Below are 26,875 nucleotides of genomic sequence, written 5' to 3'. Positions count from 1 at the left end.
TACACGCAGAAAAAAACATTATCAGTTGAAGTGTACACTTTATTTTGAAAGCAGTGAAAAAGTACTAAATAAAGCATACACTGATATTACTGCAGGTAATACACTGACTATAGATAACTACCTCACATCCCCATGTTAGATAACCCGAAGTATAACTTTAACTTTTCCTCTAGCACCACCAGCAGGTCAAAATTTGATTCATATCAGAACTAATGGTATTACCATCTGCCAGAGTACTTGTGGATAATATGAGCATGTTAACATGCTAAACTAAGATGGTGAATATGGTAAACATACTGTACTTGCTAAACATCAGCATATTAGCTTTGTCATTGTCAGCATGTCGGCACGCTGATGTCAACATTTAGCTCAAATCACCACTGTGCCCAACACAGCCTGCACAGTGAAAGCAGTGGTTCAGCATGATGACATTTAATGTCCCCAACAACCTCTGTAGTCCCATTTATCCTCTTGTTAGCAACCACCTTTTTTGAGACACATTAACTCTTTAAAAAATCATGCGTGGTGTATTTACTGACGTATTCAACAGTATATTGTAGAATAAAAACCAATTGACTTCTGTATGAGCGAATCTGTGTGCAAAAATTCAAACCTTTTTCCAGGATTTAGGACTGATTCATGCAGCACTGTATAGGCACAACAGCTTGGTTGATTTAGATACATAGGACTCACAGTCAACATGCAGCTTACACAACACAACTTTACATTCATAAAACAAACTTTTTGCACATGTGTTGAAGTTCAAATGCTGTTATCTACATTTATTTCTTGTATTTAATAGTTTAGTTTAATAGTTCAGTTTCATTTTTTCCTGCTGTCATTTCTGCTTTAATTCCTCTCCTGATCTGCAATATTAGCAGCAGCTGATGACTGGTTATCAAACTTAACTAAAAACTGATGTAGAGCCTGGAACCAACTAACAACAAGTCATTCAATACATCAGGTCACACAACGGAACAATTCAGGAGCTCTTCAGTGGAACTTTGTGAAGAGAAAGCCATGGGACCTGGTCAGCAGCAAGTTGGGACATACTAAAAGTACTGTCTATGAACTGAACTTGAATATGTCCTGTGTTGATGGCAGCAGTGTGCAAATTATACAATGATAGGCAGGGGAGAGGGTCTACAGTCTATAGATGATGAGGATTTTCTATAATCACTAATTTTCTCTAATCTGGGGCGGTTAACAATTTGTATATCCAAAATGTGACCTTGATTAAACGTTGCTTTTTTAAAAGATGTTTAATATTGTTTAATATTTAACAATGTGTTTGTAAAATCTTCATCTTAAAAGTAACTAGTAGGCCTAAGTAAAGCTGTCAAATGAATGAGGCGAAGTCGAAAGTACATTCCCCTTAAATGTAGTGGAGTGGGAGCATGAAGTGGAATGAAATTGAAATACTCAAGTAAAGTACCTCAAAATTGTACTTCAGTACAGTACTCTAGTCAGAAAAGCTTTGCTAGAGCTCAGGTCCCTTTAAGGCCCCCACCCTCCATCCCACCTGAACCCCACACCCTTCTGAAGCTGACCAATCATAGGCCAGTATGCTCCGCGACTACACGTTCCACTCACGTTGTACTCCTGCTCATGTCTTAATTCCTCTTGCAGCTGTAAACAAACAAACAAACAAACAAACAAACTTTTGGCTAATACATTGGCATTGCTTCTGTCTTATTAGTTTCAGCCAGAGTCCGATCTTAAACAAGATGATAGATACGATCCACCATCACAAACAAAACCGGAGAAGGGAAACAAGCATACCACCAGCCAAGCAGTCGGAAAGGAAAGAAATGGCAGAAATGTCCATGGACCCTTGGACTAAAGGAATATATATTATCCTTGAAGGGACAGAGATTGGACTTCACGACCGCGTCAAAGGTAAATCTGAATAAATTATACTTTTGCACTCATAGTTGCCGAAAAATGAACTGAATGGTTAAGTTGTGGATAATTTATCCCAGCTGAAGTGTGAGGTATTTGACTATGCTGCTTCAAACTAGGGCTTTCAGGTCGCGGGTGACCCTGTTAAATATCTTAAATCTACAAAAGAAAATAGGCATAATTACAGCTTGTGAACCTGAGTCTCCCGTTTGGCGACATAAAGTGGGAACGCTCCGTCCTTCAGGAATTACCGTTGCGAAAATCCCGCGATGAACTGTGCTGTTTTTGAAAAAGTCCTCAGTGAAGCTCAGGGCATACAGTAGGCCCAAATGTTTGGAACAGTGGCAGGGAACCATGGTGTATATGAAATGAGTTCTTTCTGGTTCTGTTGTTGGCAAATCATACAAAGATAGGTTTTTCTAGGCACTTGAGAACACAGTGTCTTATTGGTATGGCTACAACACAAAAAAAAAACAAACTTTTCCTGGCCTTTATTTGAAGTAGTTGTGTGCTGTGCTGCTGTCTAGCTTGCCGGGAGTGTCCAGCTTGCAGGTGGGGTGAGGGACATACTGATGTTAAAAGGTCAAGGAGGAAAGGGCTGGACCCCCAGCACATGAGAAAAGTGTTGGTGGTTTTGCCCTGACAGAGGTACTCCCTTTGGTGAAAAACTGTTGTTTTTACATCTTTTAGGGGGTTCCCAGGCTTAATCAGGGGGTCAAACCCCCCCCCCCCTCACAATTTGAACCCTGGATGACAGTGTTGCTTTCATGCGAGAGATTTAATTCCTTTGTACACAACCAGGACCATATGTACAACCAAGAACGGATTGTTGATTGTTTTATACCATAGAATAATATACTCATGACACACTTGCTATAATATACACTAAAGAATCACAGATAACCAAAACAAAGATCACAGTTTCAGTTGTGTATGGGACATAGATATGTGAGGGTCCTGATTGTTGCTCTTCATGTCATACTGTGCTCATACACAGATTCGCATGCAGCAATAAGCAGCATGAACATACACAAACTCAAACACTTGTAATTTACATGTTTAAGTACAGAAAATGCTGCTGACAAAAGCTCACTTTCAGCATTCTTTTTAATTCACCCTTCACCCAGCATCTAGTACTAATTACATTTTTGTGAAAGATATTCTTAGTTGTATTTCAGCTTCTTCAGCAATGTACAGTATGAGCTTTGCAGATAGACAGTACACTGCAAATCGTACTTTGGCTTCAGCTGCCTTTAGCATATCCTGTGTACTATAAGATACATAAGTCACTGCTTTTTTGCAAGTCACTGCAGAAGAGATTGTCAGCTCAGTGCCAAGGATGTAAAAGTATTGTAACATTTAAGCTAGAACAGACACAAGGGGATGAGGGTATATTTAGTATATCTGATGCTCTCTCTATAAGTCATTGTGCAGAGAGGAGAATCACTTCAGTGACTTTAATATAAATGTAGGCTGTGACAGAGACTAGGGAATTAGAAGACATGACTATAACTGGGGATTAATGTTATCCTGTCATTATTGTGAGTCTGAAATGTCCCCATCTTTCCATTTCCTCTTGTCGATGCTCTCGCTTTTCCTTATTCCCTTCTTCTGTTTCTCTCCTTTTTATTCAGCCCCCCCCCCCCCAAAATTGAGATTACATTAGCAAGACCTCCTTTCTTGTCTCTCAGAGGAGAGGAGCATAATTACTGTGTCTGGGCCTTCGCCAGAGTCCCTCGGTCCTTATTGTGTTTTAAGAAACCTAATTTTCACAGCTGCGTCGCCACACTTTTTTAAATAATGAAAATGGTATAGTTGCATTTCCACAAAATCTTATAAAGTTAATTTATAGAGGGGATAATAGAACAAGAGTGTGTCACGTTTTAACATCAGGGGTTTATAAAGATACCGTACTGTCTTTATAAAAGGCACAGCTCTCTGAAGAAGTGTCCAGAAGTAAACTGTAGCCTGATAAACAAATTGTTACCAGTGTTCTCAGAAACACCTTTTTTACCCTTTTTTAAAAAAAAATGAAAAAAGAAGAGATTTTCTTTGAATCCTCGACACCTGAGCAATCTTTTTCTGTTTCCAGGAGTCTGGTGTTTGTCTTTATGTGGGGAAAGTGCAAAAGACAGAACTGGAGACAGTGCAAAGCAGCGGGGAAATGGGGCAGTAAAACCACAAACACAGTCTCTGATACAGGCCTCCTGCCTTCCTGAGTGTATTATTATGGCTTCCTGATACTAACCAGCTCTCTCTGAGTCATGGTGTCTTTTATTGCTCCCACTCTGTGCTTCTTCTTTCATCTTTTATTATGGTTTCTTCTCTTCATAGATATTCTTTTCTTAGTTGTTCTGTTATCTGTCTGTTTTTATCTTGACTCTTTCCATCTCTTTCTCTCTCTCTCTCACACACTCTCTCTCTCTCGCACACACATACACACACACACACACACACACACACACACACACACACACACACACACACACAAATGCACATTGGTTACAGAAATATCCTCCCTAATGAGATACAACAACATCCACACACACACACACATCCACATCTACACAGGATAGACACACCCATGCACACACACACACGCACAAACACAAACACACACACAGAATGACACATATTCTTAGAGTTCCGCAGCTTATGATAATGTCTCTTCCAATTAGGCACTTCTATCTCTGTAATGTTTTCCACAGTCCTTGCACTGTTTTTCCTCTTTAAGTCTGTCCCTTGTTCCCCTTCTGCGATTGCCTCTCTGTTCGGTCTCATTCATTCCCTCTCTCTCTCTAAGCCCCGCTATCAGCCTTTAACCTGTCTCTGACACAAAACAGATGTCTCTCCATCCCCTCCTTCCTCCCTCTATCTCTTCCTGCTCCTCCACCTCCTATCCTTTTCACTTCGTCTTCACCCACCTTTAGTTCTCAGCACTATATTTTCTGTCTGCCCCCCCCCCAGTACTCCCTTTCTGTCTCCCAGTCTGATTTTGTCATTTTTATGTTTCGCAGTCTACACACTCTCACTCTTTCTCTGTCTTTGTTTAGAAGGACAGCCAGTGCAGTGTTATGATTTCCAGAGGACCGATTGCTCAGACAAGTAGTGTTTGAATTTCTCTGTCAGCAGCGTCATTCATGAACAAACACTCTTATTTAAATCAATGCTGTGAGTTTGCCATTTGAAGTCGCTCTCCTCTCACTATTCATACTGAGCCATCTCCCTTTCCTGTCTCTATCCCTGAGTTAGCTTTTCATTCATTCAAATGCTGACCGAGTTGATCAGACATCCATATACATTATGGTATCATCACCCTTTCCCTTTTTTGTTCCTTTGTTCCAGAGAGGTGAGCACATACAGTACATTCCCGCATTACAATAGCTATCTGTTCATCCTATGTCCATCCAGCCATCTGTCCATATCCCTCATCCTTCCGTCTACTCTTAATTGTTCCAGCATGATTGTTTTCTGCTCTGACGCATTCTCTGACAGCCCTCCTCGGAGCCTCATAGATCAGCTGTGTTTGTTCCACATATAGTAAACATACAGTAAATCTGCATATTTATTGCATTATTAATCAGCCTCATACTCGTCTCTTTACTCATGCGTTCCTTCATTCTCTCCTTTTCCACCCTTTTATCCTCTGCCAATCATTGCAATCCCAGATCACCAAAGGCGAGCTCACCTGCTACAGAATAGAGAGAGTCTTGTTATCTCTGCCACCTGATGAGTGTGTGTGTGTGTGTGCTGGTGTGTAGGTGTGTGGGGAGCTGTTTTGTGGCTGTATGTGTCGCTGCACTGTAGGATGGGGAACATGCATACAGTGTGAATGTGTACATGTGCGTTTGTGTAGGTGTGTTCCACTTGTCACCCCCAAAAAAGAGTGGTCATCTAACAACTGCTCTGCAAGTTATGTCTATAATTACAGGGTCCAATGTAGAGGAAAATGATGCACTTAACCCGGAGTGTTATCCATGTGAGGATTTGTGTGTGTGTATGAATGTTTTTGCAACCCGGGGCGTTAGACACATTTTCAAAATATGACACTCTCTGTCATAAATCAACGCTTCTTCAGCCATGAATCAACCCAAAAGTGTTTTGTATAGGCTTGTTTCAGAGAGCTCTCCCACAACACAAGAACATTTGTTTGTTTTAATGGGCACAGATCCCAGTGTGACACAGAATTTATTCAATCTGGTGAAAGTTTAACGGTTTCTTTTCTAAATCACTGGGTTATAACGACAATAGAGACCCTCTGCTCTGCAATATTCCCAGGCACCCTTCCCTCCATAAATCCAAGACTTCCTGTCTGCCTCATTCAATTAAGTTTATTGCGGAGGAACTTTGTTGAGGTCCTTCATGGGGCTGGGATTTCCCAAATCCACCTTGACAATAGTCAGTGAGCAGAGCATCATCGTTATCACTGCAGGGAAGCAGGCTTTCTTCATAAGAACTGTAAATGTTTTGGATCAATATCATATATATATCAATATGTCTATCTAACTGTATGTTGTTTGGGCCTAGTAGGATGGTTTTATCAGTGATAATGCAACATAGTATCTCGCATCAAATATTGTTTAAAATTCAGCAAACATACCAAAAATCTTTTAATCAGTGAAACATTTTTTCATCACTTGTAAAGCCACAGTACAAAACAATGTATCAGGCAGTTCACACGTTGCACACTGACACCTGACATCAACTCACAGATTTCCCCATGAGTTACTGCGTGTATCGTGCAATAATGCATTAAAAGACGCTGCAAATAGAAAGGTGTGAGAGTGCAGAGTTTCATATAAGAAAAAAAAAAAAAATTCCTTGATATCTTTTACGTCTTGTTTCCTTTGAATAAGATATATGTTGAATGTTTAGTTCTTTTTTTTTTTTTATAGCTTTGCTTCAGTGTTGAATCTTAGCATTAAAAATATAGGCTTTCAAGTTTGGAGACAGTTAAATAAAGTAAATAAGTCTGAGTTCCTCTTTGGAGTCGAAACATAACACTGATGCTCGTATTACAGGATTAGTTTTGAGGGATGAAATCTGTCAGCTCTCTGAACCTTTTGTCAGGTTTGTGTTTCTCCATTGGCCTTCCGGGAATAAACAAAGCAAACCATTTCAGGTTTAGTGGCTGAGTGAATCTTAACTGTAGCTACCTCGGGATGTCTTGGTCAGAAATGCAGACTGAGCTGAAAAGGCTCTTTTGTAGCTTCGTTTCTGAGTAAAGTCAAACAGTGGGTCCTCTCACAGGGGCCACTCACAAACCCTACAGCACAGGCTTTGTTTAAACCAGCTGTCTAACTCCCCACAGAGAATATTCATCTGTCATCTTTGATTCAACTGTGACTTTTGTTCTCTGCACCTGACCAGTGTTTGCATGTCTTAGCGCAAAGTATTGCAAAGTAACTTGGCCCCTGCACATGCGCTTGTGTGTGTGTTTTTAGTGCGCGAGTGTCCTGCAGTGTTCCACTTTCCAGCCCCAGTAAAAGTAGGCCAGCCAGTGAGCCCATGAGTCAGCCTTTTCTCTTGAGAAAGGAGACTCCCTGACATGACAGCATCATTAACAGCTGACCAACACACCCTACCAGACGGACACATACACACACACACACACACACACACACAGAGTTTTGTAGTCGGACACGCAAAGACATACTGTGTAAAACCGCGCAAACACACACACGCAACTGACCTGCTGCATGTGCCGTAACACACCCAAAAGTCCGGCCTCTGCAGTATTTAATGATACTGTAACCATTTGTCTCCCTGGTGTAAAAGATTGGATGCTGAGGTCACTGACTCTCTGCTGAATTCAAATTAATGCTGACATGAACCGTTTGAACTCGGTGTTGCTGAACTGATCTTAAGTCTGGTTTTGCCTGGATTATTTCTCTTTTTGGTTGATCTCAAATATTAACATCTACCAGACCTGACTGAGCAAAATTATTGACACATTATTCTTAAAGAAAAGGTGAAATCTAAACATTACCAGTGAAGAAACTGGGACATTGAATCAATACGGATGCAATGTCCCAGTTTCAGAACAGCAGAGTCAAGATAGCGCACATAAGAAGCAGAGGCAAGCTCATCAAACATTTAACGTTCTTCAGTGTGTGTTTAAAATGCATTCAAACACTATTTGCCTTTGTGTGGATTAAATGGGATTGAGCTGCGAAACACGGAGAGTAAGTGGCCTCGGTTCGCGCTAAGCTGTTGTTGTAGACCGTTTATGGGCTGAGGAGGATGAATTATTTCTCAGCTGGATCCAGATAAATCCCCAACATGTCAGTGTGCCGCAATTTCCTCGTTTTAATAATAGCACAAGCCGGTGCTATTAAGAAACTGTAGATTTTTTGTGATGTAAATAATGTCAGCCGCTCAAAACATTCAAGTCACTATCAGGAAATTCTTATTCATTATTTTCTGCTCTATTATGAAGCATTTCCTCAACCCGACACAGAAATGATTTCAAAAACAGTTAAAATAGGTCAAATATGTAATGAAGACACAGCCCATAATCTTTCTCAGCTTTCGGGCTGGTCTTTCTCACGATTTTATTTTCTCTCAACAAAAACCCACATCCCTGCTGAAACTGCAGGCTTGAATGAAGTATTTTTCAATGCTAACATGAGCTGCTAATGGGTTTAAGCGCTAATGTAAACACAGCCTGTTGTGAGAGGTGATATCACTGCGTGAAGTATGTGTAATGAGACGTGTTTTGAGTGTGTGCTGCTGACAGCGATGCTTTGTGTTGATCTTTTCTTCCTCTACAAACATGTTTGAGCTGCTGGTGAAATGCTATAGCTGTAAGGTCTATACAGGTCTATAAATTATGGCGTGTGTGTTTGTGTGTTATGTATATCTGTATATCACTTGGCTCAGGCTGGTGAACATGTTTATTGGTCTTTGTACTTGTGTGTATGCACATCTGGTTCATGTTGCAGATTCATGTTGGATCTTGTCTTAAACCTCATATTTTAAGTCACCATCTGTGCTCCCATTGAGTCATGTGTATGAAATCTATATGACGACAGCTAACCGAAGTCTTCTTTTATGACATTGAAGCCAAATAACTCCTACAGTATTTCTCCTCCCACACACTCCTTCGTAATTTCTCTTTTTCCATCAGCTGATTACTTCACATGTCGATCTTAGGATATGCAATATGCATCCGAGGAAAATAGTAATTGAGAAGGTGGAAAGGTTCATAACTCTCTCTGATGGTGAGACTAGAGGTAGACTAGAGAGAACTAATAGATATTAGGTGTAGTTAGAGTTAAATCTGACTGGACTCTCTGCCCTTTAAACATCACATTACTTCGAGTTGATAGACTTGATGTAATGTAAAAAATAAACCGTTCATGTATCTGAAACCATAGGGCAAAGATGTCACGTACTAAACGCTGCACTTCCCATGCGTTCGTCCATGCAGGAATAATTTTCCAATTATTTCCAGTTATATAATCATTATTACTGTGAAATGAAAGGCTTCAGACCCTTCTTCATATTTTCATATCATTAATATTTTCTTTGGAGTAGGAAAATTACGTTGGAAAAACACATTCATGATGGGCGAACCTAATGAGGCATGAAAATGTCTTTTTTCTCTCCAAAGTGCGTTGTTGTTCTAAAGCAACATTAAAGTAATGAAGCCGTCTGAGGCCTCTCTGTGGGCGATGGAATACTTCCCTGGTCTAAATGATATCCCTGAACCTGAGTAATACAACCATTACGTTACTGATTACAATTTTTTGCAGATAATCAGTAGCAGAGTACATTTTGAAATAAAACTCCCACCTGAGTGCATGTGGTTTCCCTCCAAAGTATAATTAAGTTTCTTTACTGGCCAGAAAAAAAAAGGCCTTTGAAAGAAGTTGCGCTGCCTGTTTCCTATTTAAACACACACAGAAAAATCAGAGCGCACAGAAACAGATGACTAGCTGGTGTCTGTCTTTTCGCGGCGATACAAACATGAAAGCTGGGTGGACCGTGACATGTGTCTTGTTGATATGCCAGATTTAGTTGGCATGACTAATCTTTGATGACACCATTGATGTGAATATGCAAAATATGAGCAGATGTAGCAGCAATGTGTGCTTTGTATTACAAAGTGTTCTGTGTACTTTTGAGTTTCCAGGTAGAGTAGGAGTGATTTATTTATAATGTCTCCGAACAGTGAGTCTTGGGTACTTTTCATGTATTATTGGGCTTTTCCAGTGTTCCAGTGTATAATTGCATAAATTATGGTATTACCATTAACACTGACAGTGACGAGGCTTCATGCACTCTTGCTGGATTGTGGATCATTAGTGTAAGTGAAAAGCTTTGACGAAAGTAATTGTAGTTGATTTACTTTATCAGATGTCTATGAGTAATGTGTGCAGACAGTTTTAGTAATGCTGACACTGTGGTTGCTACTGTTGGATTTGATGCACACTTAAAATGACCTTAAGTCTATTGCTTCATATTTGCAGCCAGTCCAATCAGGACGTGTCAAAGGTTAAAGTGAAATATGTGCAAAATAAAATACCTGTGTGCTGTTATTTATTAGTTAGTTATATGCTTGGGAGTTTGCAACAGCACAGAAAAGAATGATTAGCAATAATGCATTTGCTGAAATGGATCACAAACATAGATCCATAAAATCAATGTGGCACAATGGAGGGAAATGCTCCAACACTATAAAGGAGGTAATTCAAAACATGAAAATCCTCCACAGAGAACAACTGGCCTCATCAAAAGTCGAGCACAAAACAGAATTCTAATGTTGCTCCTCTGCACTATATTCCCCTCTGGATACTCGGCCCAAACTGCCTAAATTAGTGGGTGGTGCACTGCAATGATTTTAATAAGCACTGTTTTTGATCTGTGAACAGCTTCACATCAATAAGCTTCAGCTCTGCAAAGACTCAATCTTTTGTTTGTTTGTTTTTTAACATTTCAGTAGTACAACAACTTTCATTTTCCACAGGGTTTGACTAATGGCATTAACAAGTTTAGGCTATGTTCATTTGGATTAAACAGTCTGATTACAGAGCATTTAGTGCAGAACTAAAAACATTTGGAGCGTTTTAAAGGCTGCACACTAACTCTTTCCAAGTATCGCTGGAGCTGATTTTAGGTCAGAGCTAACCACAACTTAACAACTTTATGTCATGAACAATAAGATAATAAAAATTAGCCATGGGCTAACTGGTGGACCGTAGAGGAGTGCTAAATTAGCCAAGTGACTGGTGTTAGCCTCAAGGGCTGAGGACGTAGTCCTGGGCTGTGTCCTACTTGCATTTTATACTCTTATTCTAACTGTTTTTCTGGGTGTGCAGCACATTCACACCACATGTCTAAAGAAAGTAAATAAAAATGCCAGCATGTAGACACAAAATGTCATAAGTTTTGAGTGTGGTGTTGATTGACACCATTGCCCCACAGTGCAGGAGATGCAGAAGTGGTTCACAACTGGGAAAATAAAAACAATCTGAAAGTTGTGGTTTACAGTATGCACATTGCGACGCCTCTGCTGACAGCTCAGAAAACAAAAACATTCAGTAATAAATCCTCCGTGCAGCGTTTTTACCAGAGCAGCCGATGCTTTGGCACTGGCAGTGTTTTGCCCGTCATCCTCCAGTGCACACCTTGTATCATTTGCTGGAGCTGACATTATTTTCTTTCATACTAGTGGTGAAGTAGCACCCCATCAAGTTGCTCTGCCCTGACATATAGTTCATGAATTAAAGTCTAGCTATTTAGTGGATTACACAGTGTAAACAGCCCCTGGCAGGTGTGAGCACAGGGTGGTGCATAGTGGTGCTCAGGAGGCTGCTGTGAGCTTTATTTCATTTCCCAGGGAAAGAAATATGATGTCATCAACATGTGTCTCATCTACAGTTAAGACCCCATTTCCTGGTTTGACAGCTGAGCTGGGGATAAAGAGTTTCTGTTCTCATAATATACTCAGGGAAAAGTTTCCTTCCTCACTCTTTCACTCCCACTAGGTGTTTTCTTTTCTCACTCTGACTTAATACGCACACACTTACCCACACACAAGCACACACTCACTATCCGGAGCATATTTCTGAACAAAACTGTGCTTCAGCTGTGGGCATTTCATGGAGTAAACACTTTCAGTTCTTTTCCATTTTTATTTATAAAATGAAGCCGTTAAAAATATAGCAGGCAATCATCAATGCTAGTGAGACATCAAACATAACATAATAATATTTAATACTTTCTCCTTTTATGACAAAACACTGGTGTCTTACAACAGAGTCTTTACAAGACAAATAATTTAATGACAAAAATGAAAACATCAAAGGAAAGATTAAGGATGACTATGAACTACCCGCTCTGTGCACAAACTAAGGGCAGGCTCTTGAATCACACGCGCGTTTATACAATCTGTATATAAAAACAATCACTCGTAAAATAATTGGCTATTGCGTTAACACAAAAGCTTTGTACCGCATCTCATTAGGCCAAAGTAATACAGTCAGAATGTGAGATACAGTCGATGGTGGTAGAGCAGTGACGAGAAGAGTTTTCACAAAGTCCTGAAGAAGTTTTGGTGGATCATAATGCTGAAGTCCTCCGTCATCATGTGCGTCACAGATTTAATGTCATGTACAATGATAATAAGGCGGCCAATTTAAGTTAATGTTTGCTACGTATGCACCACAACAACAACATAGAACCTTTTTGAGATATGTAGTTTATAAATTAAAAATGCAAAAAGTACTTAAATAGTTAATAAGTATTAATCTGAGTGTATTTTTGTAAATTCAATTCCAATTTGCAGCATTTGAAAAAAAAAAAGATGATTTTATATCAAGAGGATCATATTATGTGATCTAATGTACACAATCCGCCTCTTCGTGTGATGATGTATTATTATTCAGTGACCCAAAGACATACTGTATTGTACATTACACTGTAGTTCAATGTTAGTGTACAAATGCATAGTAAAGTAATGAATCCAAGTGAAGCCCCTTTGTTTTTTAGGCTTTTGTATTATTGCGTGCAGCTATTATTGAGCAAAATGAAAAATAGAGGAAAATGGAAGAATGATCACATAATCATTCACAAGGTATAAAACCATGAAAACTGCAGGGTTTTGACATGATGAAAACTTTAGTAGTTTATACACAGACGTAAAAGTCATGTTTTTGGATTGTTTGTCCACTTTGCCTGGTCCTGAATTTTTAAGACAAGGCAGGAAAACAAAACCAGTGTTGCAAAACTGATTTTCCACTTAAACAGATGTGGGTATTTACATTTTTGCAGCAATCTTACATCTGTTGTTTATTTTATTTAACTTCATATAATGTTTTATGCTGACAGACTGACAAGAAGAGCACAACAGGTTAAGTGTGTACCACCAACAATTCTCCTTAAACACGTTGTTCATGCAGAGACAAAGGCATGACTCTTACTCTGCGGAGAATCCTACAACTCCTGATATAAACACAAGACGGAATAGGAAAGTCATACTTTAAAAAAAAAAAAAAAACACAAGACATACACTGTATATTAGTAGTGTCTTTTCTGAGATTCAACAGTATCTCCTGCACGGAGCCTTGCAGTTCCTTTGGGCATGAGGGACAGCAGAGGAGTTCATTCACCAGTATAGAAGACTGGTGGGGTCTCTGTCTTTCTACTGTGTGCGTGTGTGTGTGTGTGTGTGTGTGTGTGTGTGTGTGTGTGTGTGTGTGTGTGTGTGTGTTTGTGTTTGTGTTTTGGTGGTGTGTTTGTGTGTGTGTGTGTGTGTGTGTGTGTGTCTTTGCTTCACCTCATTATATAACATGCAGATAGGTCGCCTTTGTGTCCACTCCTATTACATTTTTGGCTGTGCATCTGTAAAACCCAGTGTCCCTACTTGTCGGGTTCTGTATCACCAAGGAGCCCTGAGGACTAAGGTAGCGGTTGCCATAGATACGAGCCTGCCCCATCACCTTCAGCTGTGTCAGGTCTGGTGTTTCCCAGGTCACTGTCGCCCGCGGTGTCGCTATGGTCAGGCAGGGCAGCTCTACAGCAACTCCCGGCCGTGTATAGGTCACAGGGGAGGGACCTTTTGTGATCCGCGGGGGGTAGGCGATGACGATGACGGGAACTGTGATGACTGAAACTGAGGTCGAGTCATAACTGGTGGATCTGCAAGTGTAGGTGCCTCGATCGAACACAGAGGCCTGTTGCACTTTTAATGTTCCATCCTCTTGGACTAAGATTCGCTCCGAGTCGGCACTCTCACCCCGTGACAGCACCTTGCCGCTGGGCATGGTCCACGAGAGAGAGCCCTGGGTGTATCCTGTTTGAGGAGCAGGGCAAGGCAGGCGAAGGGTCTCTCCGTTGATGATGCTCACCAAGGAGGCTGTTCTGGTGCTCACTGCTGGCTCTGACACAGTTCCAGCTGAGTGGGGTTGAGGACCAACAGGGCGAGGTGGGGCAGGTAAGCTCAGGCCCCTCTGCAGAGGCTTTTGAGTAACTGGGATTCTTGGATGAAGCTTCTCAGGCGACACTGAGCTGGAGGACTTATCTGAGGCTCCAGCATTTTTCTGCTCAGGTCTTTCCACAGCTGTTCCCCTGTGTGGAGATCTGGCCTCCTCCTGCGCCTCAGAGACCTCCAGCTCCACCTGTATCCTCGTCTCTCCTCTCTCACCTCTCACTACACAAACCAATGTCCCAGCGTCACTCGCTCGCACACCCCGCAGCTCCAAGGAGCCGTTTCGGTGCACAGTGAGTCGACTGCCGTAGTAAGGAGCTGGCAACACTCCGTTACCGGGCAGAAGCCAGGCCAGACGAGGGAGAGGGGAGCCTTGGGAGGGACACGGCAAAAGAAAAGTTCGGCCTTTGACCGCTCGCTGCTTCACTGTTGTTACCACACCCACAAATGTGTTAGTAGAGTTTTTAGTACCTCTATTACTAACAGCTATGCCACCACTACTCCTTCTGTCATCATTGGGCACAGCTACATTGACACCACTCCGAGGGAACCAATTTCCTGTGCCAGCTCCACTATTAGACACGCTGCTGCTAACGCCAACATTCCAAGTACCACTTATCCTCCCATTATCTCTACTGGTGTTAGCATCATTACTAGCCCTTCCTGCTATGACTTCATTGTTATTAGTCCCAGAAATCTTTCCGACACTTGCTCCTGTGCTGTGACTGTTACCCACACTATTACTACTACTACGCACAATGCCAGGTCCATTTCTATTTATCCCAGTGTTGTCTGCTTTAAAGCCTATATTGCTCACCCCGCTCACCCCAACACTGATTACACTCCTGCCAAGTTGGGTTGTAATCCCACTGACAGGTCTGTTGAATCCATTTCGACTTTCACTCCTTAGGGCAGGATTAGAGGCACTGGTTGCTGTGTGAATGCCAGTGTTTGGTTCGATGTTTCTTATCCTGCCATTATTATCACTATAGCCATTACTGCTGCTGTTATTGCTACCGAGCTTGCTTGAGGCTCCATTGATAAATCCATACTGGACTATTCCTGCATTATTCATGTTGTCCCCTAATCTACTACCACCGGACCCATTGCTAGTACTTCTTCCTCCCACCTGACCACTCACTCCATGGTTAGGAGCCTCCACCTCCAGGCCCACCGCCATGCTCCTCTCCCCAGCTGAGTTGCTTACCCGGCATGTGTAGTTTCCTGTGTCAATCTTTTGAGCCAGACGGACCTCCAGAGTTCCACCGGAAACCACCACAACTCTCTCAGAATAATAACCAGAGCCCATGCTTCGTGGAATGACACGGCGGGCTGGGGAGAACCATGTCACTGTTGGGGCAGGATCTCCTGCAGCCCGGCAGTGAATTGTGGCGGTTGCCCCCTGACGTATTTTGATGACGCGGTAGCTTCCGTCGTCTGTGAAGGTTGGTGGAGATGTCATCATGACCTTCACTTTGACCTTAACGGAGCAAATAAATTGAAAGAATTAATTCGCATTTTTTTTCAATGCAGTTCAAGAGTTTTGGTTTTAGAATATTCGTATTTCCAAGTTAACTAAAACAGCAATAAATCAGCCGAGGAAAATTACATACATGAACGTTATCTTCAGGTAGGAATAGTTTTATTACCTTCATGGTGTCTTGACCTCCTTGATTTTCAGCATAACACGTATATTCCCCTTCTTCCCCCATACCCACGGCTGGAACCAGTAAGGTCCCATTGTCAAACACAGTTAGCCTCTTTGCTCGCCCTCCCCTGTCCTCCCCCTGCAACACACTGTTCACCATGGTTCCGTCTGGTAGACTCCAGTGAACAGCTGGGTCAGGCAGTCCTGATGCCTGGCAGTCCACCTGCAGGGGACAGGGTCAACGATTTAATGATTGTATCTTATCTCTTAGTTTTTGTGCCTTTATATTGTGATGAAAGCTGAGGAAAAGTGTCGGAAAATAACAACTTCTTCTGTTTGTAATTTGCCTATATTAAGGTCCTTTATCATGGCTTACAACGAAGCAACCAGACGCGTTCTAAAAATACTATTTAAAAGCTCACAAATGTTAAAATTAAAAAAAAAAAATATTAAGGGAAACAAATTCTCACAATAACACAGTTTCCTGTCTTGCATTATTTGTCATTGAGCTGTTACATATTCATGTGTGAAGCACTAGCCCCCGAAGGCCACTGTTCATAATTCATAACATCCCATGACCTGGCAGGTCTTCCTTTTCTTTTTGAGTCAAAAAATATGAAGCACTCTGTGATCAAAAGCAACCAAAGATACAGCCTGGAGCTGTGGAGGTTTTTGTCACCCCACCCAGCGATAGAAGACACATACCACTGACTGAGAAAAATAAAGCATAAACACAGGAGGTGTGGAAGACAGACTGAAAACTCCCTCATCCTCTCTCTCTCTCTCTCTCTCTCTCTCTCTCTCTCTCTGCTAGGTTTGGTGTAATTTACCAGCTATGGGACAGAAATATGTGTGTGATGTCTGATAATTCACAGTACAACAAATCTTACTAGCACAAACTGGATGTTTAAAACGAAACTATGTGATGCAAATGCATTATAAAAAAAACAAAATGCATGTAAAATGGGCAAGAAGTATGAAAAAGTAATTACACTAAATACTTAATAACCTAATAATTGCTGGTATGTGTTTATTGAAGAAAAAAATCATTTCTAGGAGCAAGAACTTTCATTCAGCTCACCTTCAGTGGCTTGCCGAGTGACACCATCTGATTGAGTGGTTGTTTTGGCTCGATCTTGGCAGGCTTGGTAGTCACAGAGACACGCAGCAGGCGATAATCATCTGCGACCTTGTTGCGCGCGATACAGAGGTAGTCTCCAGCATCCTTCTCCGTCACTGCCTGGGCTGACATGGTGCCATTAGGATGCACCTTCAGCCGACGGTCAAAACTTTAATTCAAATGTAGACGCAAAACAACAACAACAAAAAAAAAAAGACACATCCAGAATGAGAAACATTACCCACAGAATGATCACAAGATATAATCGTAACATCAACAAAATTTAAAGCCACAAACCCGCGTCCCCTTTACCTGAAGTGCATGTCCACCAGTTTCCTCGTAGGGGTCCTCCAAATAATGATGGGGGTAGGGTTGCCAGTAACAGAGCAGTGGAGCTGCAAAATCCCCCCATAGCGGACAGTAGTGACGGAGGGTGATGTAGAGACAATACGGGCTTTACTGAAGGGGGAGACGGGCAAGGGATGCAAAACAGCTGGAACTTTACTTTTGTCGGAGGGGGAAGAAGAAGTAACTCTTGTGTTGTTTACAACACTGGGTGAGACTTTGGTGTTATTTGTGGGCACTGTGGGGGGCAGGGAGGGAGTGGAAAGTTTTGTTTTGTTGGTGTCGGTAAAGTGTGCGGGGGAGGCAGTGACTGTTTTATTGATTTTAGGCAGTGAGTTAGTGTCAGTGGATTGGTGAGGGTAGGGAGAAGAGCGAGTGAAGCTCGGGGTTAGTGGCAAGGTCCTGGATCTATCAGAGAGCAATGGAGGGGAAAGTTTAGGGGAGTTGAATGGATTTGCTGGGTGTTTAGGGACGGACAAAGCTCTGTCTTTATTCAGTGAATATGAAGGGTATGGTTTTTCAGTAGGAACTGCTTTTCCCTCTTCTTTTCCTGCTCCCCCTTCAATTTCTACCCTGACTGTTCTCTTATCGGCTCCAACAGCATTACTTGCGGTGCACTCATAACTCCCTGAGTCCTTTGACCCAACTCTTCGAATATGGAGCGTCCCATTGGGCAAGACAAAGAGGTTGCCATGGAGAAACTGGGATGGGCGAACCAGAGTCCCATCTGGGATTCGCCAGCGCAGAGTTGGTGGTGGAGCACCTCGGGCAGAGCAGTGAGCATAAACAGGCCTCCCTGGAGACAAAAGCAGGTGTTCCTCTCTGGGTTGTTGTATCACCGGGGGCAACGAGGACACGTGTACACGCACAGAGGCACTGGCAGCACCTGCCGAGTTGGAGGCCACACAGCGATACATTCCTCTGTCACTCGGTAAAGTCACTGAGATATGGAGGGTTCCATTTGTGTCCATAAAGATGCGATCGGCAGAGGGGGCCGCGGACGTCAGGGCAGAACGATCAGGCAGAACCCAAGACAGCAGAGGGGCAGGGACGCCATCCGCCTGGCACTGCAGGAGCAGCTCTCCGCCCTGATGGATGGTGTCTTCTCTGTAACTCGGCAGCTGCATCCGAGGGGGGCGGGTCCACACTTCCAGGGTAGCTAGCAACCTGTCATGGAAGAGCAAAGCACACGCATACTCAATAAAGAAACACATGAACAAATATTTAGTATCTAATATGTACAATTTAAGTAAAAGCAATTATTAATTATTATTAAGCATATTTGTCATGTGATACGTTAAGGAAGCAGCCAAAGGCATACATCGATGGTTCAAACAGAAATCCTACACTCGCATATTGGGTCATACATTTCAAACACAAATCTTATAGACAGATTTCAAACAGGGATATTTGCATATGTCTTGAGGCTGCTTAAAAATAGTAAATCAAGGTTTGTAGCTGTGTTTGCACCTGACAAGTTTCATTTGTTTTGCAAATTCAGTGGGAAAAATTACCAACACAACAATTAAACTGCAGTTTGCCTTAGGCCTGCATAATTAATCCTGAATATGTTATGCCCTATGTACATTACACAGTGCTAATATTCAGCAAATCATGGAATCAGTAGTCTCACCTGTCACGGCCCAGGAAGCTCTGGGCACTGCAGATGTATGTGCCCCTGTCCTGCAGCTGAACATTCTGGATAACAAGGGTGCCATTTGCCAAGACCTCAAAACGCTGAGCCTTGGAGTGGAATGACATCACTGCTCCTGAAAGAGAGAGAGAGAGAAAGAGAGAGCATGACAGTCAGACAGACGAACAGACAGCAAGAGAGAGCAGCAGCGAGCAGACAGAACAGGGAAAACAGAGACAAATTGGGAAAGAAAGTTAGAGAGTGAGTAAGAGACAGAGAGGAAAGGAGGAACAGGGACAAGCCGAGTGGCACGGCGTGAAGTAAAGCCAGTGATGCAGTGCACAAAATGTTCCGTTACTTTCTTGCAGTATGTCTTTCCCACATGGCAAGCGACTGAAAAGCCTATTGTATGCATGCCAGTGCGTAATGATGGGTGTTAATACGTTATATCATCAGTGTGAAATGTGTTCATTTTCATTCATTCCATTATAGTCTATACTGTATTAAAGCTGAGTCTGAAATTACCTTTAAAATCAGTCAGATCAGAAAATAACTATAAATCTTTATTTGTTCTACCTGTAGTTTTAACCGTATAAATAGAAATAGGTATTTACACTCATAATTGACTTCTGGATAACAAATAAAAATTTCTGTGTTACCTAACATAATTAAAAATATATATGCCTGCAGCCTCCTCCGGAGAGCCGGTTTACTGAGTAATCTGGCAAAAGTAATCTTCAGAGTTTTTGCATTAGTCACTGCACCTAATTCGATAGACCGTACGTAAACTGAAGACAAAACTAAATCCTGAGTTATACATTCGTGCATTTAGAGGTGTCTTTTGAAAATATGAATATGCGCCTAAGCTCAGATAAATGTGTGCGTATCTGCACCGTGTGTACCTGTGGCAACTTTGGTCCATGTGATGGAGGGTTTCGGTTCTCCTTGAGCTTCACAAGCCAGCCTGGCAGTGCTTTCTGCTGGGAACGACGCTGTCCTGATGTGTGGGTCTGCAATTCTTGGTCTGGATCTCACAACTGGGGCCTATGAATTGATTTAGAAAACAAGTAATGAATAATATAAATAATGACTCCTTTTAAAACAAATTGTTATAATTAATATTATAACAATTAAATTAACATCATTAACAAGACATGAGAATGCGGTAAGATTAAAGTTCTTCATTTTACAAAGCTGCAGCACTGTGTTTGTCTTAAGAGTTTTCATTTTTCAACTACACAGCATGTGATTGCAGAACTTGCAAGTGAACATCAGCCTATGCACAGCAATGCCTTAATAAATAAAACATGAGAATTGTCCAATAGTAAAAATACCAAATCTACATTATTGCCATACTGTAATAAACCGATCATTTGGCCAAGTGCTATATATGTGACAATTTTCAAGGACAAAAAAAACCCAATACCCATACAAAATGAAACCAGAGTTTCAGAGTATTTTGGAGTTAAGGTAATTCTACATAAGTACAAAAAAGTATTCAAAAAAGTTGCCCAATTTAAAAACTGACCGATACTGACACGAATATGTAAATTTATAAATAAAGTGTTCTATAAAAAAGTTTGTAATTACTTTTGTAGTGAATATATAAAGTGTGATTGTGGAATGGAGTTACAAATTCAAAACAGCATTACTGTGATGCCAGTTTAAGAGTGACTCATTGGTGGTGGACCCAGCGGTGTGGTCTGCAGAGACTTGCCAGCACAGCTCTGGAAATTAATTAACAATTGATTATTTTAAATCCCTTGGGATTAGGGTCTAAAAACTGCTGATTGCTTAACATATGTTTTTCATCTCTTCTTTAGATATGACAGAGACACTGGCAGAGCTTTGGAAAAGCCATGAAATTGAAGAATTGTCATAAACATCCCTCAGGTTTAATAGCAGGTCATGTGGATACAGATTAGACTATTTTCAGATCTATATTGCGTTTTCTGCTAAGCTTTTGCCCGTGGGCTTTCATGGTCTAGTGTAGTGTGTGTGTGTGTGTGTGTGTGCAGCGTGGGTGTGTGTGTGTTGTCACTTTCTGGGCCAGCACTCACTTAGAAAGTAAATGTTAATTTGAGTTCCACTTAGCTGACAACAAAGAAGAATAGTTGCAAACTACATTTAAAAGTGCACTTTAGGAAATGACTAATTGAATGAATGACTGAAAATGGGGATAAATGGGGAAACTTTAGCTAGAGTCGCCATTAAATTAGCAAATAAAGAGCCAATTTTGGTCCTAACTTGGCTCTTACTCTTGTTGTAATGTATGTGCTTGCATTAAGACCCATTTTGGGTAAAAGTATCTACGAAATATCAATATCATGTCATTCGAATCGATGTTAACTCACCCCAGGGACAGCAGGGAGCGAAGGGGAGGGAGACCATCGTGGCCTGCTGCTGTGTGAATCAGGAATAGAATTAGCTCCAGGGTTCTTCCAGTCAGGAGGTGAGCGACCCTGGTTTGGAGCCCCAGAAACAGGCCTCCATCGGGGGTCAACTTGGCCAAAGTTTGGCCTCTCTCTGGATGACACTCTGGTAGTTGTTGATGTCACTGTTGTGGTAGTAGTAGTGGGTGTAATAGAAGTAGATGCTCTAGTGGTGGTTGAAGAAGTTTCAGCTACGGTGCTCATTCTAGTACTCGTAGTAGGAGTAGTAGTTGTAGTAGTGGGGTTAGGAGTTGTAGGAATAGCTTTGAATGAGATTTTAGTACTAGTAGCAGCAGCAGTTGTAGTAGTGGGGTTAGGAGTTGTAGGAATAGCTTTGAATGAGATTTTAGTACTAGTAGCAGCAGCAGTAGTAGTAGTGGGGTTAGGAGTTGTAGGAATAGCTTTGAATGAGATTTTAGTACTAGTAGCAGCAGCAGTAGTAGTAGTAAAAGTAGTTGTTGAAGTAGTAGTGGTAATGGGAGTAGTAGATGTAAGAATAGGAGTTGAGGTGGTTGTAGTAGAGGTAGGAGTAGTTGTAGTACTTCTAGTTGTGCTAGAAGTTGGAATAATAATGGCAGTTGTAGTAGGCGTGATTGGATATGTTGTCATAGGAGTAGTTGTTGTGGGAAGTGTCTCCTCACTAGTTGTAGTAGTAGATGTAGATGTACTCGCAGTGCTTCCACCAGAACTAGTTAAATGAGTAGTGGTTGAAGGAGCTGTTGCGATTTTTGCAGTTGTGGCTGTAGCTGCACTGGAGACTGTGGAGGGAATAACGGAGGTTTGAGTGGAAGGGAGAGCGGTGGAGTGTGGTTCATATGGTACGCCCGGCAAATTCCTGTCCTGCTCCTCACTGTGTCTGCTTAGGGGTCTATCAACATCTTTGCCTGTGGCCGTGCGTGTTTTTGTCTGTGTCTGTATGCCATGTGTCTTGGTGTGCGTGTCTGGCACATGTGTCTGTGAAATCACAACATTAGACTGGGTGGACGCTGGTGTGGCTGCGCTGGAGCGATCGGACTCTGCAGTGTCCGGGATGTCGGCTGAGTGAGTCATCGTGTCTATATGCGTCTCTGTGTGAGAGGGAGATAATGAGGTGGAGGAGGTGTCAGAGGTGGAGGCAGATTCTGAGGTGGAGATACCATGAGATAGATGATTCAGTGCCACACCATTTGGAGCAGTCTTAATATGGTCATTCCTTGTCCACAAAATAGCTTGAGATGTGGTTGTTGTCACCAGCAGCAACATATTACTTTTATCTGTGGTAGTGTCAGGTGTTACGGTTTGTGACCTCTGCTTTGTAGGGTCAGGGAGAGGTCGGGGTGGGGTCAAAGGCTGCACCCTGGGCCTGTTGATGATTCGTCTTTGCTGTCCGATCCTCCTGCGAGAGTTCCAAGGGCTTTGAGGTCGAGAGTTTGGAACCAAATTAGGTAAGAGGCCCTGCCGCGGGTTCTGAGGCCTGGGTCTGGATGGGTTTTGGTTTGCTCCTCGGCCGTCTCCTTCAGCTGGTTCTGGCACAATTTCATTAGCTCCAGTGTTTGGCCTAGATTCATCTGGTTCTTTCTGTGCCTCTGGATTTGTCACTGTCTGCGTCTGTGGACCTGGGTTCTGACTCTCTTTGTCTGTTTGTGTTTCTGTTGGCCTCTCTGTCCCTCTCTCTATCTCTGTGTCTGTTTTTGTCTCTGGGGGTGTCTGTGTCTCAGTGAGAACAGGATGGATGGGCTGTAGGCCTTCCTCTTGTAGAACAGTGTCATCAACAGATGACCCTTCAGTTTCTGCCTCCACCCCCGCTCCCTCAGCCCTACCTCTCTCTGTATCATCCACTCGCTCCTCTCTTGCTGCGTCTCCATCTCTGCCTCTCCCCACCGGTTCAGCTGTGGGACTTCCTGCTGTGATGGGCTGGCTGTTATTAGTGTGAGTCTTTTGACGAATCTTAGCTAGTAGGTGAGCCCATTTCTCAGGGTCTATTCTTTGTTTGTTTGTGGTCACTCTGTGTCTGTTTTCAAAGCGGTTTCTTCTCTGGTCAGTGGAGGATACAGGCCCTCCTCCTCTTCTCAGGGGGCCTTCTCTCACAGGCCCACGTCTTCGGGGATTTCCATTTGGATAACGTCTGTTAGGGAGAGGTTGGCGAAGTCCTGGACGCCTCCTATTGCCAGAAAGAGTTCTCTCCTCTCCTTCCTCTTCATCCCCTGATCCTTCCTCCATCTGACGTAGTAAAGGGGCTCGAATCTTGGTTGACCGACCTGCGGCTGACTGTGGCCCTCTGGGAAACGAAGTTCTAAGTGGAGGCGGATGTTGTGGTTTTAATTCCAACTGCATGGACAGAGAGTCACTGCCATAATGGTTGACCGCAATGCAGCGGTAATGACCAGCATCCCTCAGAGAAGGGTTGGACAGAGACAGGCTCCCATTCGGCGTTAAGGTGAGTCCACCTGATACAAATAATCCAGACCGTATTATATTTCCATCTGGCAGCACCCAACTCATATGAGGTGCCGGTGAACCAGATGCCTTGCAGGACAGACTGATGGGCTCCCTAACTCCTCCGGTGACAGGAGGTCCCACTTCCTCTCCTGAAGGAGGTACAGATGACTCCTCCACTGCCAGGCGCACAGGGAGAACATCTACATCCCTGCCAGCCTGGGCTACATAGTAGTAAAGCCCAGCGTCTGAGAGCTGTACTTTTTGTAGAAGTAAACCCGAGGCTGAGGCTCGGAGCCGACCATCCGGGCTGCTGGAGGGGGAGTTGAGCTTTGATCCATCCGGGAAAATCCACTGTACTTTAGCGTTACCCGAACTTATATGAGGGCAGGAGAGCTCCACCTTACTGCCTGATACTGCTGCCATTGCTGTGGTGGACTGACTAGTTGAAATCAGAACCCATGGGTGAGAAGCAGGGGAGGATGTGGAGGGATAAGACGTCGGGCCAGGATAAGCAGAGACTCTTGTTGAGTATATAAGGTGAACTTTGTTTCCATTAGACTGCGCTCTGTTTAGCTGGATGCTAATAGCCGGCTGTAGTAACCACTGCGGTCTGACTTTAACAGAAGCTTTGACTCCAGTGTGATAATATCCATCTGTCTCTGCTGCCTGCCTGTAGCGGTAGGCCAGCGCCGGGGCTTTACCCAGCATGATTTCCCTCTCGAGGCGGACCGCAGTCTCACTGTAGTAAGCCAGGATCCTCCAAAGTTGCTCGTAGCTCTCTCTGTCCACAGGGCACTCCAGTGAGAGCGACAGAGCTAGAGGGATAGGAGAAGAGGAGGAAAGAGAGAGATCTGGAGGAGGAGCGATATCCTGAGAGTCAAAAGAGTGAGTGACGTTGCAGCTCAGATCAACACTGTTCCCTTGTAGGTCAGATAGACCCACAGAGGCACTGCCTAAAGGCTCTCTGAAGGTTTCCCTTGATTGGATTTCACCGTGTTCCGTCTCCAAAGGTGTTTTTCTTCCCGGGGAGAGGATGACGGGTGAGGCGCACGATAGGTCAGTCTGATCAAGCAAGCCCTGCCCTTGAAGGGAATTGGGCGACGTGCAGGTTGGACACTGAGGACCACCTGGACATTTCATTAAGCCTAATTGAAAGAGAGAGACAGAGAAAACAAAAGTCGTTGAAAACCTGCCATCTCCGGCATATCAACTGCGTATAACATCATAGCAACATTAGTGCCTATCACGGCTATCAGCAGCTATTAGTGGTGTCATATATTAGACATCACAGCTCTTTCTAAGCATTCATTACCCTTTATATCTCTTACTAATTACGTACGGTGACTTCATCTGCTCATAAATCAGAAATATGCATCACTTCATTATAACACAGCAATCATTAGCCTATATCTCTGCTGCCTGCACACATCAATGCTGTCATCGTGGATTAGTCATGGCAGGTTAAGTCTGGCATATCAATGAGACACATTTCACGGTCCAGCCTTCTTTCACATCTCAATAACAGCCACGAGGCAGACTGCAGGAGGTACAGAAGATGGGATGAAACATAGAAGGGTGTGTGATGAAGCGCAGGTGGAGAGAAGTCTAAAAGTATCAAGATAATCAAACCAGATGTAAAGTCATCCCAGTCATCTGGCTGGGTTTTGACATTTTACATTTTAGTTATTAGAGTGTTTATAGTGTGAAATTATCAACAAAAGTCTTCTGTTTCTAAATCCATTCCCAGTGTTTCACCTCTGCTTCTTATCTCTTTTCTATCTCTCATTCACTGATGCAACCTAAATGTCGCTTTAACAGTCGCCCTTTCGCATCTATTCATTGAGCTGAACTGGCTCAAAGGCACAACATACTGCATGTGTGAGGTGAGGGAAAACAAGTGAAAACGAATGGTATTTCAGGCATGTGAGTCACCTGGGTGAGCCAAACTCCAAGAGAGAAACCAGCTCATCCTGCAGTCGCAACTCCACGGATTAGCCTGCAGCACGAGAGTCTCAAGCAGAGGAGCTGTCGCCAAGGTGTCTTTGGGCAGTGTGGTTAGGCTGTTGTTGGACAGGTCGAGGTGTCTAAAGGAGAGAGAAAGAACAGATTGAGATGAAGGTGGTGGTGTGGGGGTGGTGTGGGGGGACAGAGGTTGAATCAAAGTCATGAAGGAATGGAAGAAAGGATGTGGGAGTGAGAGGTTAGAGGGAAAATCATCCATCATTTTTATCATTTCATCATCACCTTCATGTTCAAACCCAAGTTTATACTCGGTAGTAGTGGATCAGAGAAAGGGTAGAGACTAATGTTAGTGTAGCTTTAAATACCAAAAACCGGTGCTGGAAATTTTACCTTTCCATTCTACTGACAAGAGTCAGTCCAGTATTACATTATTTCCAGATCTGGGAGTTTTTTCATCTCAATTCAAATGTGTGTTTTTTTGTTTTTTTTTTTATGATTTTGATCGTCAGACTTGAACATATCAGTTTACTTAGAAAAAAAAATAATGTGAGTAATGTGCTCTCCCCATTTTTGATTAGGAAATGTTGGCTACATTCCTTGCTTTCCTCACTATCAGAGCCCCCACTACGGATCTATCAGCTTACTTTTCAAACTATACTTTTAAATGTATAGTAATGCTGATTGTATGTAATGTGTGCTTTGAGTGTTAAAGCTCACCTGAGTGTAGAGAAGTAATATGTATTCAGGAGGGACAGTGTGCACAGAGTGTGAGGGTGCAGCTGATGCAGCCTGTTCCCTTGCAGACGTAGCAGCCTGAGGCTAGGCAGCTGGAGCAGGGCTCGGGGATGGATATGTTGGAGGAGGTTGTGATCCAAGTACAGACGCAGCAGCGAGGTCAGGCCAGAGAAGGTCAGAGATGAAGAGATCTCTCTCAGCTTGTTATAGCTCAGCTTTAGTATCTGTGGGGGTGCGGAGGAAATGA

At 42.8% G+C, this 26,875-nt stretch overlaps 1 protein-coding gene across 1 annotated transcript in view; it reads right to left on the bottom strand.

Annotated features, from left to right (window-relative positions):
• Positions 1–12,027: 12,027 nt before the first annotated feature.
• LOC111671523 (matrix-remodeling-associated protein 5-like) overlaps positions 12,028–26,875 on the bottom strand; it is an 18,321-nt gene continuing 3,473 nt past the window's right edge. The window contains exons 4-12 of the mRNA XM_023428629.2: positions 26,611–26,852; positions 25,864–26,015; positions 21,436–25,076; positions 19,984–20,125; positions 19,082–19,217; positions 17,416–18,615; positions 17,065–17,272; positions 15,985–16,206; positions 12,028–15,815 (exon numbers count right to left, since the gene is read on the bottom strand). Coding sequence (XP_023284397.1) covers positions 13,689–15,815; positions 15,985–16,206; positions 17,065–17,272; positions 17,416–18,615; positions 19,082–19,217; positions 19,984–20,125; positions 21,436–25,076; positions 25,864–26,015; positions 26,611–26,852 — 8,070 coding nt within the window. The 3' untranslated portion in view covers positions 12,028–13,688. The remainder of the gene's footprint in view (positions 15,816–15,984; positions 16,207–17,064; positions 17,273–17,415; positions 18,616–19,081; positions 19,218–19,983; positions 20,126–21,435; positions 25,077–25,863; positions 26,016–26,610; positions 26,853–26,875) is intronic.

This window comes from Seriola lalandi, unplaced genomic scaffold, assembly GCF_002814215.2.
Source record: "Seriola lalandi dorsalis isolate HSWRI2012SDOR001 ecotype SW California unplaced genomic scaffold, Sedor1 jcf7180002054881, whole genome shotgun sequence".
Taxonomy (NCBI): domain Eukaryota; kingdom Metazoa; phylum Chordata; class Actinopteri; order Carangiformes; family Carangidae; genus Seriola; species Seriola lalandi.
The sequence above is the reverse complement of the archived record's forward strand: the minus strand, read 5'-3'. Positions and strand labels throughout refer to the sequence as shown.